At 32.3% G+C, this 14,438-nt stretch overlaps 1 protein-coding gene across 1 annotated transcript in view; it reads right to left on the reverse strand.

The window, feature by feature from the left end:
* The window catches only part of bdg (sodium-dependent transporter bedraggled), an 88,941-nt gene that overhangs the window by 7,548 nt on the left and 66,955 nt on the right, over window positions 1–14,438 (reverse strand). The window contains exon 4 of the mRNA XM_089223577.1: window positions 773–912. Coding sequence (XP_089079703.1) covers window positions 773–912 — 140 coding nt within the window. The remainder of the gene's footprint in view (window positions 1–772; window positions 913–14,438) is intronic.

Here is a 14,438-nt window from a genome sequence, read left to right on the forward strand (position 1 = left end):
TTTGTAAAAATGTAGTGATTTATATTTAGGTACTTTGATTTACATAAGATTTTTATTTTTTTCGATAAAGAACATAATCTATTTCTTTCAAATCCTATTTAAATGAAACACCTCGTAGGTATTATATCAGTGTAATCCTATATCTTATAAAAATATATTATTTGTATCGTTAGTTATCAAGAACCACATAACGACGACTAACAACGCACCCGGAGGTCTTCAAATGACTGTACGGAGTGATTCCATTCAACTTAAGTCACTCAATATTTTAGAAAGGACCAACGTTCTTGAAATTATTTATTTTAGATAGTTTCAAATCATTTCGAAACAGCATTTTTCAGGAAAAAATTATTTTTTACAATTTTACTATTTGAATTTCATAATTTAAAAGTATAATTAAACATTTTTTTTTGGAATAGGCATAATTTTTATCTATAAAAATCGAATTTTAAACAAATAGTTTATTAGTGTTTAAAGTTTAGGGCAGAGTAGTGGACTAGCAATTTATTTTTAGAATAATGTTTATTAACAACTTAAAATTCTACAAAGATATATTTTAAAACACTTCACTGAGTGTCGATCTTTCGGTATATTTATACTTTATACTTAATAATAATATTATGTTACCACAGTCACAATATAAAATATACCTATATATTATAGTATATCTATTACCTATACAGTATATAATCATCATTCAATGATATACGAGTAATGTCAGTATGAAATTCGTTGCGATCATAATATAAATAATATGCGTGAACACACTAACCTCCAAATTGTACTGCAAGTATGGCGAACCGACTGATGTTGAAGGCTCCCAAAGTACAGCCAAGTGTGGCCAAAACGGAACTGTATTTATTGCTCCATTGGCCTAGCGGACTCTGAGACTCCTGCGACATCTCGTACGCTCTGAAACAAAAAAAGGAAAAAAGTTATGAAAGTTTGAACATTATTTTTAATATGCATATTTTATAATTTAAAATTCTGGCTTGGATGTATTTGCACGAGAGTCGACACACGTTGTCCGCGGCGAGTAAGTCAAGCGAATATCAAGGTCACGACCATCGTATAATGGAATAAATTATTAGGTATTGTGATTACGGTAATAATTATACTTGATACTTCAACCGACACACGACTAATGTCTAATTTCGATACAACTAGTTTGGATAATATATATTAACATTCCGTGTTCCTATTATTTTCTAAGAACCGTAAAAAATATCGTGAATTGTACAATATATATATATATATGTAGTTGCATAATATCTATATAGGTACAGAGACTTGAACAAATTACAAATCAAGAAAGTTCGCCCTGCGAGCGTGCTAAATTTTCGATTTCTAATCATATTTTAACATAACGCATTAAATTTATTTGATTTTAGTCACAGTTTTTAAAATGAATTATTACAGTTTAAAAAGAATTTGCCTGTGACCTTTTATATTTTACTACCGATATTTTAATAATCGGTAATAACCTAACCTTTGGCCATTATGGATCTAACTATTCTATAACTACTCAATAAATATCTCAATATAAACCAATTGAAATTATGTACTGCAGGCAACTAACAGGCGGACGGACTAAAGGTGTTATTAACATATGTTTAGAAACCTAAAAACAACATTATACGGCTGTATTAATACACTCCGCAACATAATAGTATAATATATCTATAGCTAGATAAGTATTTGAAGATTTTAATTCTTTCATACAATTACAGAATCGCGCTTATGCATATAAATTATGTTATTGTACAGATTTATTACGTATTTTTTGTTTGTCCATTAATTTGAATCTCAAGGTCCAAAATGATAAAAAAAGTAGATAATCGCTGAACTATTGTACAATAGGAGTCGAATGTATAGCTAGTTTTTAGGTAAGCACTCAAATTTCAAAAAAATATGTATAATATGTACCTACCAAAGAATTATGATTAACCATCTAGATTTAACAGAAAAAAAAATATCCCTTTTGCGGAAACGAATAACTGCTTAGTAATTTATGTGTAGAATTTAAATTCAATGATAAATCTTTGAATATGTGAAAAAATCATTCTAAGCGAAGACAATTTAAAATGATCTTTTTGGTTACCAGCAAGGTTAACAATCTATTCATGTTATTTCCCGTATATTTTAAAAAGTGCTGAGAATATTTAATTTTAATATACTAAAAGTCCGACAAAATGTAATTTGCTATATAAGAACACTTGATGATCGAAATTAGTGATCAGAGAAAATGATTTTCCACTAGAAAAAGTGTCTCCAGACACATTATAAAGCACACATAATTGTAAAACCAATACATTCTTCGCTCCGTTTAGAATCCAAAATGAAATAAGAATTGTTTATTCTATTTTATAATGGATCAACTGTGGGACGAAATTACACGTAACACCTACACAATATTCACATAATAATATGTATTATACGTATGGAACACACCCCTGGAGACCTGTTTCGATCTGGGAAAATACAACGACACAATATAAAAGATCTGCAACTCAATTATTTAGGTATATAAGTATATTATAATATGTGAATGCGAGAATAAATAAATCAGTTGCAAACACAAACAATGTGTCGAGTATTCGTATTATCCACCCGACGTATATATTGAGGTATATTGATGGAACATTGATTCATTTCTTATAACCATTATGATTAGCATTTTATAGGCATATAATGTATTATATTAAATAATAAATAATAAATCTATAGTTGCCGACCCTGAAATTTCTAAAACTCTATGTACAATGCATTAAATTAATTATTTTTACACAACTATGTGTTATTTAGCAATTTTTTTAAATACATATGTATAACCGTACAAGACCGGTTACTATACATATAATCTTGTAATATAAATACAAACGAATACATATTATAATATAATATAAAATAAGATAATAAAATTATATACCATTTTATTTGTTGTGTACACGCGTAACCGGTTGAATTTTGTTCGTTCGACAAATTCGTATACATTACATTGCAATATCTTTTTTTAATTATTAAAAAAGTCTCGGCGACTATGGCCATTGGCTGAATTGAATTAACATATACTTAAACTTAATTGACATTGGGAACATGTACAAATTTCAAACGATTAACTAAATTAGACTTGATAATACATTTTATCGCAAGAATTTTAAGCTGTCCGGGTGGAGAACTATTCTGACAGAACTATGTTGGATATCCCAGAGCTTCTCGTCTCTCCGTTTAGAATGTAAGACGTTCAATTACGATTTGTAAGGAGGGGAGGTATCTTCTCCTTTCATCAGATATCGGTGGGTTATTGAAGCGCGTCCGATTAGCATTCTATTAATGGAAGTTTTTGTGTTTTCTTGTGATGTACCTATTGTACATCATATTATTACTATTGTTATATCATATGATGATAATATATTATATACGTAACACACCTCTTGGATTAAACTTGTGCTTTCAGAGTATATGACGTGTTTAATACAGTGTACCTAGCTAGGTAGAATTGTTAAAAAATAGTCTGCGAATAAAAAAATGAATAATATAACCCGAACAGTCGCTTTTGTTCTCGGACGAAAAACCATCGCATTCCTACGTACGCAATTTCGTGCGAATAACCTCGCGAGCAGCCTACACGTGTATTGTATAATATGTATACACGATGGTCTTGGTGTATAGATACGCGGAAAACGCACAGCAGGAGAGACGAACGATTCGCGCTGTGAAATCAAACCGTCGCGAAACGGTCTTATTTTTCAGCTTCTGCGGCGCCGCGACCATTAAAATCATAATAATAAATATTGCGAGTGATAAAAATAATAATGATAACCGTATACTATTATTACTGTTGATAAGTGTTACGTAAAGTCGTTAACACAAAGCTGCTATTATAGTTTATAATATTATTATTTACCAACCAAACCCAAACATTATAATATTAATATCATATATAGATAAAATAAAGGTTGAATCACCGCTGTCGGTATATTATTATATTTAATTGTATCATCAACGAATCGTGTTAGATTTATGCTTGTTATATATAATAGATGACATTACGCACGAATACGCAATCGAGTGTTGCTCAGTTCCTTAACCGACCACCATTATATTTCATAATGAAATGATATTATATTATACATTTTTACATATTGCTACAACAGTAATACCATAATACATACTCTATACTCGAGTGTATAATACTAAAATATTATACCTGAATGCCCTACACAGTTGTGCGACTTAGTCGCTCATATATACACATAAATAATAACCTAAATTTTCTAATTTCTAATTTATATTTCAGTAGTGCAATTTTAATTGATTACCGTCCATCGTCTATATTATTATCTAAAGGTGGGTCTCCACTATATACCTACGTGTGCCGTGTACACGTAAAATATTCAGCCATGTCCCACAACACGGTAACGTGGTTAATCATTCGGTAATCTAACCCAACCAACCAATCATAGCGAAGGATTAGCGCGAACGTGTATAGTGGAAATCCGCCTTAAAGGTTTATCTATAACCGTGGTCTATACTCTATACCACATACCGATATTATACCACCATATAGTCAGCAGGAACAGTCAGATTTTTCACAATCATTATATAAATATATCTAATAGCGTTTTCCACCATACCGCACTATTGCACAAAAGTGGCACTAGTAGTTACAGTTCACTGTAGACTGTGTTCACTAGTGCAAGTGTAGATGAAACATAAAATCTATACTTATCACTGATATATAAAGATAATAAAATGTTTATAATGGGCATTTTAGTACTTAGCATGATAATGATAAGGCGCACGAGCTCCAAGAGTTTGCACTGGGTGCAAAAAACTGGCGTAGTGCATTGAGATGAAAAATATAAAAATGTCCACTCAGTGCACATTAATCTCGCCGATGGAACATAAAAATATACACTGGTGCAGTCAGTGCAATGTGGTGGAAAACGCTATTATTAACTTTATGATCGTTAACTTAATACAGACCGCTTCTGATTATGTGCTAATGATATCAACAAGTATTTGGTAACTATACCAATACACAAGACTGATAAGGCTAACATTATAATTTATACCGTACAAACGAAGAAGTACATGAATATTAACAGACAATATACATACAAGTAATATATAGACTATATTATACATTATAATTTCGTATAGGTAGTTAGTAGTTACACATGGGTATAAAATATTAATACCATGTGTAGGTACTGCAGTTGTGCATATTATGTCCGTGCAAGTGATTTTCATTACAATTTTATTTCATTAGCTTTAATGACATAATTATATTTATATAGAAGGTAAAGCATAATTCGTTTTTGATAAAAAAATTTTAAAAAAAGTAGTTGACCTAGTTCTACACTGTTCCGAGTTCAGGACAACTTATGTTTCCATTCACGAGTTTAAATTAAATTTCTACATAATTTAGTTTTTTTTATTCTGATAAAACAAAAAAGTTAAACAATTTTAATAATGGTTGATTATGATAAGCTAATTATAACTATATTTATTGATTAAGACTAAACGTTTTTTTTTCTTTCAAAGGATGCAAAATTTCTTGGCGCAATATAATATAATTAACATGCCACATGAGCATCACGCATAAAGAATATTATTTTAGACTTCCTACGATCGAGCCGTCATACATGGATGATGTGAATGAGGTTAGGTCGTGCGAATTATAGTAAAAAAATGGAATGATCTCACGTTTAACTGTGCGGCTGAGCAGTTAAAAATTAAGTCCTCGTTTATCGGAGTAAAGAAGAAAAATTTTAAGCACTATAAACGCTATAATATTATACACTTATACTAGGGGACCGGATGTGAAGAATTCTACCCGTAAAATAATATGTAAAAACGGAAGAGGCTTTTTTAAACAAAGCATAAATCATCATGACAAAACTCGTATGAACATTGTTTTGTTCTATTTTTTTTTTTTTTTTCGTTCGCGTATAGAGCTAAGAGGCTAGAGGCCACATTTTAACGACTCGGTAATTGTTATGCATTTTTGCTATTGATAAAAAATTTTTTATTTTTTTCTAAAGAACACACACACAATGTACACTATGTACATTGTATTTTATTATGTATGATGCACATATATATAATGTATAATATTTACGATAAAAATGTATGTTTTTCCTAATATGTAACGATTGATTTAACATAATTAAAACAATTAAATTAATTTACATACAATTATTATACATTATCAAATAATATTATTATTGTCACTCACTCGTCGGCGCATTCTCGTACGTCGATAATGCTTCCATACCGATTGGTGACGACTTCGAAACGCGGCATTTATTTAACTACGGTCTCGATCAACACGGCATTCAAAAACACTTAAATCTCCGCGTAGTACGCCAAAAAAAGCTCTCGGCTAACACAAAACCGATCGCTGTCGTTGTCGTCGTCGTCGTCCGAACATGTTCGCCGCACTAATGAACCACACGGCGCGTCCAGTTTTTTTCAGGATCAAGGGAACGACGAGTTACGTGAACAACCGACGCAACGACGGATAAATCGCTGTAGTATAGTAATATAGCGAATAAAATCGGTGTATTTTTTTTCCGCCAAGGACGTCCACTGCGGTTTGCAGAATAGCTGTCAAAACGCGGAAACTCAAGAATTTATTTTCGTCTTACACCACAGCCGGCCAGTTCGTCGTGATCGAAGTCGCGTGTATAACGTACGGAAAGCCAATGCGACTGCACACGTGTACAATACTACAAATAATATTATTATTACTACGTTACGCACAGGGAACGTCACATAAACATTGTAAGGCTGTCGTGTTACACATTATTATAACATTATTATTACGCGTGTGTAGGCACGGCGACGCGGGTGTACTCGCGACGGAGTACGAGTCGAAACTGAACCTTTAACAACATCAACATTAATAATAATAATACAATAATCTAGCGACGCGTCTGAGAGGCGAATCGCGCGTGGTTTTCAGTCTCCGTTTAGTCCGTCTCGTCCGGTCTCTCTTTTCACCGTTCCAGCGGGTCTCGCCGCGATTGACCTAATAAGGGACCGGTCACGAAGTCAGTTCCTGCTGGTCTCGTTATCGTTATTTGTTTATTTTTTCTCCCGCCGTGCTTTTAAACGCACGCGATGTGTCTAATTCACCGGACTTGCGTATCAACCTACTCGGATACAATAAGCCAGCCGTATATGGCCGGCGGAGGGGGGAGTGAGAGGGAGAAGTCAACAATGAAAGAAAAAAATGTATCTTTTCTTTGTGCACACATTATATACAGGGTGATTCTCCAAGTAAGCACAACCAATTTTTTCTTCAATAATCAGTTATTAAAAATCTAATTTTTGAAATTTTCAAATATATCTTAACACAGTGTTTTTAAATTTCAAAATTGTTTGTACTACAGATTTAAAGATCTCTATTTTAGAGGCCTGTGGTGATATTCAGTAAGAATAATCATTTTAGTAACTTAGAAACTATACTCCTTTGAATTTTGAATAAGGTACAATTTAAAAACAAAAAAAATATCCACTAAATAATTTACAGTTAAAATTAAAAAGGTAGTTTTTATTTGAAAAATAGAAGTTCATATCACCACAGGACATTCTTTAAGTAGTACGAAAAAACTCGACAATTTGAAAATATAGTCTTCAAGACTGCACACATATATTTATATAATTAAAAAAAAAAAAATTAAAATTGAATAAGTTAGTTTTTAAAGGAAAAGAAAGGTGGGTGAGCATGTTCGGTGAATCACCCTGTATTACAATATTATTAAATTATTGCAGATATGGTTTTTTTTCACGTTTCCTCGAGTTACACACTCCGGCACGCACCGCTCGAGCCACGTGGACGACGTTTTAATAGTATAAGATTATTATTATGATTGCCGGCGTGCTCGACCGATGACTTACTCCGCGGCGACCCAGTTAATGGTTACAGTACGAGGTCCTACAGATAATTTGACGCTAAAAAAAAAAAAAAATTGCGAAGCAAAAATAATAACACGGAGGACGGATGAAAATCGATGTTTGCAGATAATTGCATGGAGCTGCGATAAGAAAACATGTATAGCGATTTCATTGCGCGCAATCGTTCGTCGTCAACGCGATTCGACACGACCCAACTGTCTGCAGCAGGTATCGAGTTTCACCGAGCAGTTTCCCCTAGCAGCACGTGAACAGGAAATTTACCGACGATGGCAATGGAAACTCGATACCGACACGGAACTGAGCTTCCTATAACGGTCGCCGTTATAATATATATATATATATATATATATATATATATATATATATTGTGTACCTATATGGTTCGCGTTTCCGCGGGATTATACCTAAGTCCACCGCGACAGTGATGCCGTCAATTTATCAGACTAATATTATTCGCCAATATTCTATTACTATTGTAGGTGCAGCAGGTCGAGTGATATTATATTATAATTTATAATGTATTATGTATACTTATCTATACCTCCGAGAGCGGATGTATTATATGGGGTAGGTGATGAAAAAGGAACGGTGACTGGACACAATAACATGAAGTGCACCCGCACGTAAGTCATCATACTGTACAACAATTATTAATACAATTTAAAAAAAAATAATAATAACCGTAGATGACAGTATTAAGTCCGTCCAGTAATATAAAAATATACCGTAACAGGTAATTTAGAACACGACATCATATTATATTTAATATTATAAGCCAACTATAATAATTTGATATTATATAAACGATAAAAGCGTATTTATTTTTATTATTTAATAGCGTACTTTTGGGGTAGGAGATTTCAGCCTATATGTGTCATTTCTTTATCAAGTCTCTTGATTGAACGTATTATTATAATATTATGCGTGTGATGCGTACAGTACAATGTATATAATATGTATACATCATGCAATATATCAGCAGAGTTTTTTGAAACGTGATTGAGGAAAACAAAAACGGTTTCGCAATTAAATGAAATAAATAATAACTAACGAACGCGTAATGTCATATTATTATTATTTATTATCATTATATTATATATTTTACGTCTCCTCCGGTCAGACTGCAGGGGCCATAAGTTCTCGGTAACGTGAGCATCTCGCTTTGACGTACGTCGACGCATATTTATATAATAACTGTATGTTAAATTGCGCGTGTGTGTCACATATTATTATAATGTTATTTATTTGTGAGTTATCGTAGGAAATGACTTATGCGGGATTCGCGTATATTATCTGAGATTTTTTTTTGTATTCAAATCATCGCACGATTTGGTATCTCACATGGCCCGTCGTGTGTTTATAGCATTACACCTACTTGCATTCAGATCACGCGTTGTTTTTCCTATTGTGTTTCATATAGCGTGGAGGATAACTTGCGGGGCGTTAAAATTCCTAACTCAAAGCGTGGCGATGACAATGCCCGCGCCGAGAACATCCCGTGGGTATAATCACTATAATAATATTTCGTTTCGATGTTATTATATTGTATATAAATATTTTTTTTTGCGACCGCTTCTTAAGAATACTAATGTGCGTCGTCAACGGGCAGTCCGTGACGAAAACAGCTATAAACGTTGGTTTTAAAACACCAAGTCAATTAAACTTGAAATATTAAGTAGGTACTATAATATTGTTTACGTCTTAAAAAGTATATTTTTTTGATTTTTAACGACGGAAGGAGTAGCTAATATAAAATATATATTTATCATGTACGTTTATATGACCGCAGGTGTATTTATGTCAAATAATTAATTTAGAAACGATAATATAAATGTTTATTTTATTACTAATTGTTTTATTATAAATTACAATACAGTATATACACACACGTAGATAAATAAGCGTGGAACGGATGTGATATATAAAGAATGACCGGCGTAGATAAAATGATGTCTAGTCATATAAATTTGATAATTTTCCATCTAGAGAAAGTGTGTTTATATTTTCACCACAGACGTGTGATGTCTCGAAGAGAAAATTCGGTCAATTACTAATTATTTTGTTATATATTTTCGGGGTAAAACGAAAGAAAAAAAATCGTATATTTATTTTTAAATATACGAACTCTCGTGTTGTGAAAGTGCAGCCGATCGACGAATCATTATACAGTTTGTGACAGCATATTACACTATGTAGACATTCACACGGCACATTTTAATACGGATTTAACTATGACCTTTGAACTGGATAGGTATACCTAATATTTTATTATTGTGACGGACTTTGGTTGCAACGGCGTCTCCTTGAATTAAGTACGCTCGTGCACGAGAGATCGACAGAATCGTATATAACCGCGCTTTTTCGGCTCGAACGCACATAATAATATAATATTCGACCTCAACCCAAATTTCACTGCGCGTTCTGTCCGGTATGTGAATATGCGATACATAATATATACACAGGTATCCACCGCAGCCTCTGATCGACGTGATCGTTACTAGCTCGGACCACAAATGAAACAATGATATATCAATCTAAACGTATATAGGTACTATATAATGGGTAATGACGATCGACCTGCAGCCACTGCGCACTGAGGGTAGATTGGTCAAAGATCGTGTAAATAGGAATGACACTGACGTGGTTGGAAACTTGTTGGTGTTGATGTAAGGGTGTACCTGATGGAAATTGCAACGTATATAATATATTATTGTACGGATATCGATCGCAATAAGAGCGCAATTATCATAGCTGAAGATAATAAAGCGTATTCGAATGTATTTGAGTGTCAAAATATTATATATAGTACGCTATAAATTTCAACTGATAAAATTGTTGTAGTGCAAATAATACTTTGTGGTATACTAATGTAAAATTGTAATGATATTAATATATAGATTCAAAACGAAAATAAACATTATGAACTCTTCTGCCGCAGACTGAGACTTCGATATATAATTATGTTACAAATAATAATACACAACATTGACCTGCAGGGCCTAACTGTCGACGGGGGCCGGCGATTGCGGAGACTGAAAAACGCGCGAAAATCACTGCCAAAACGGTATATATCTATTATATTTTTGTTTTACTTGGATTGAGTTCCGGTGACGCCGGTTAGGTGTTTCTACGACATATTTTAGTATAGGTATCGTTTTCCCTGTGCCACGAAAACCGCTATTGTTCGAATATATTATATTTTAGGTGTACCTACATAATATATATTATATTATAGAATCGATAACGCGAAATACAACTAATGAGTAATATTATTACTACGAGAAGAAACTCAATAAATATAATATAAATAAACCGGCGGCGAAAACGGCGAACTATTAAAAAAAAAAATAAAAAATAAAAAATAGAGTCGAACGGCGCGCGATCGCACACACATACGCACAACCGGTTCGGCGGACTGACGAGACGAGTCTAAAAAATGGAGTAGGTACGCGTCAATACAGCGCGGTGTTGGCCGCCGTTGCGCTCGCCGAACCGTCGCCGCCGCCGCCGCCATCCCGTTAGACGTATCGCATATGAGTGTTATATACCATCAGATGGTCATTTTTCTGTTTAACGATATAGTTTTCCAGTTTTTTTTTTTTTTTTAATGCGTTTTCGTCACGATATTCGCGTTTTCTCGAACACAGGTTGTTTTATTTTTTTAAGCCTTTGATTCCGCCCACTCTGAGAAGCGGAACATACTATTTTTGCATACCAAATAATATATCGTGTACGGCGTGATTGGCAATACATTTTTCGTTTATAAATCGCCACGTTTTTCCTGCACGCGTTATTCCTATACGTCATAATGAGCAGTCCTCTGTACAATAATATAATATTAATTACAAAAACTAACGTGGTATTAATATTAGCTGGCAATTATAATGCTTTGATAATATATATTTTGTGCGGAAACCGAATTTTTTAGATCATAATTACTTCAAAAACCTTAATAGTTGCTTGAAACGAGGAAATAAATTTTGTTGCCAACATAATATTGTATCAAATAATTGCAGTCTTGGTATACGGAGGGGAGGGGGATATGCGAAACGTATAGTATAGTTGTTTAAAAGCGCGAAGAATTCTGTACTGTATCGTTATAGGTATACGTATAATAGGTATGTCATATTGTATAAACTATAGGTATCATTATACCATTAAATTTCACCGGAATGGACCAAAATCATTTGTTTTTGAACCAGAATAAATCTATTTTGTTTTCGGCAGTATCTTTTGATTTACCACTCGCCATAAGTAATATCATTCGTATATGTATATACGAACATAATATATTATCTAAGGTTCTGAGGTACCTACATTCAGGATCAATAATATTTTAACAAGTATAAGAATTTCTATTATTATAATTATTTTTAAGCAAAATGTTGTTCATTCGGTGTTTATTAATAAACATTGTATGATACAGATACTTGTGCAATATATCCATTGTACATGAATAAGCATTTAAAGTTTTTAAATATGATGTGAAAAATAACTAAAAAAAAAAACATCACCCCGCGTACGAAATATTATTATTGCTATCGTCATGAAACGAAAAGTACGACGATCCACACATGCGCGCTGGACGTGTGCGGTTTTGTTCTTATGTGTCGATCTCACGATGGGGTTAAGGTAGTTCAAGTACTCGTGAAGGGCACACCGCGGGCTACCCCGGAGGAACAGGTTTTTGCGCGACGTCGTTGTTGTCGTTGTCGTTCCGATTCAATTTTTTTTTTTTTTCATATACCATCGCGATTTAACTGAACACTCTATACAGGCATACGTACACAGTGTCTATCGAGGTTGCGAATGTATTGCCGTATCACGTGCATACATAAATATAAATCACGACGCGACCAAAAAGCAGATATTATATTTTAATGGTGTTTTTTTTTCTGAATAAGTTGCATTAGTTATTCACGGTAAAAGAGTACGCAACGGCCCGTTATAAGAAGAACAATTTTAGCGCGTTTTGTATTTTAATACATTTTAATATTAATTATTTAAAAAAAAAAAAAACCACAAACAGCTATCTCATAAATCTCTACTGTGTTTCGATTCATAAACATGATGCGAACCACGATTCTGAGTCAAACAGGTATAGGTGAAACAGAGTCTATAAGGATAGTTATTATGTTTTATTATTATTAGCATTTTCTTGATAAAGTCAATATAGTTTGATCTATTTTTCATCAAAAACATAACACGTATTTCTTAATAATGTATTACTATATGTTAACATTTTCGAATAGTGAAAATAGATTAGTACTATATAAACAGCTTAGAATACCAGAGTTACTGGCAGAGTATAATTATTTTGTAAAGAGTATAAAAAAAATAATAGTATAGGTACAAGTTATAGAAATTTTTTTAATTCTGTACAATTAATGTTTTTTAGTTATAGCTAATTAACAACATTATGTTGGAAGCTAGTGCTGCGTCAATATTAAATATTTTCAATTTTTAAGAAAAATTAATCTTATTTTTAAAACTACCAATTTGATTAAATTTGGCACCAGAAACCATCCTCAATATTTAATTATTTAATTTTCTTTTACAAATTTAGATAACTGATAGCATATGATATTGTAACACCAATAAAAAATTATGTGTTGAATCTAAAATTTGAACTAATTTAAAGTTCACAGAAAACTCATGTTTATATTTATAAGTATTTTTAACAGCATTTTTTTTTTAGATATATACTAGTTAAAACATAATATTTCTCGTAATTAACGTGACACTTCTGAATACACAAAATATAGGAAAAACAACCAGTTATACACATAATATTATGCGTATTGAAATAAAAACAGTGCAATATTATTTATAGGTACTATTCTATTAAAGATGTGTACGCAATGTAATTAATTATAGCTACACAAATGGATTTAAAACAGAGATTTATAACCTGCAAGTGAAAGTATACATAATATAAAGTAATTTCTCATTCATGGATCACAAAGCGCAAACACTTGAACGCCACTCACCAGTCATTATCATTGATATATGCTTGTCTTCAAATCAAACGTAATACAATAATTGTAATAATTCGAATAAAAGTTGATTAAACATTAATTATGCTCAACACCTTAACGTTATGTCTCATATAACAATAGGCGTATTTCTGATAACATTTAATTTTTTTCCGTTGTATTATTGGCTCCTCAATATTAATTTATCTTATATTAAGTAGGTACTTATGACCAAACTGTTAATACAGGCGCTACTATAATAAATGAGTACACAATTTTGTTTTAGACATCAAGAAAGTCTAAATGATAATGTATATACACACAATCGAATTAAATGTAAATATAAAAATTTACAACACTATAATTATAATGTAATTTTTTTAATCTATATTAATTATTTATAATAAATATGAGTGTAGTATTATATATCTATAGAATGTACACACTTGTCCGAGTTTCATATTGTATTCGTGAAACAGGATGTGAGTGCAAAGTATTACACGCCGAGGGATCCGGGATGAGAATCCATATCAG

Source organism: Diuraphis noxia, unplaced genomic scaffold (genome assembly GCF_037042655.1).
Source record: "Diuraphis noxia isolate RWA-SAM2 unplaced genomic scaffold, SU_Dnox_SAM2 contig0003, whole genome shotgun sequence".
Taxonomy (NCBI): Eukaryota; Metazoa; Arthropoda; class Insecta; order Hemiptera; family Aphididae; genus Diuraphis; species Diuraphis noxia.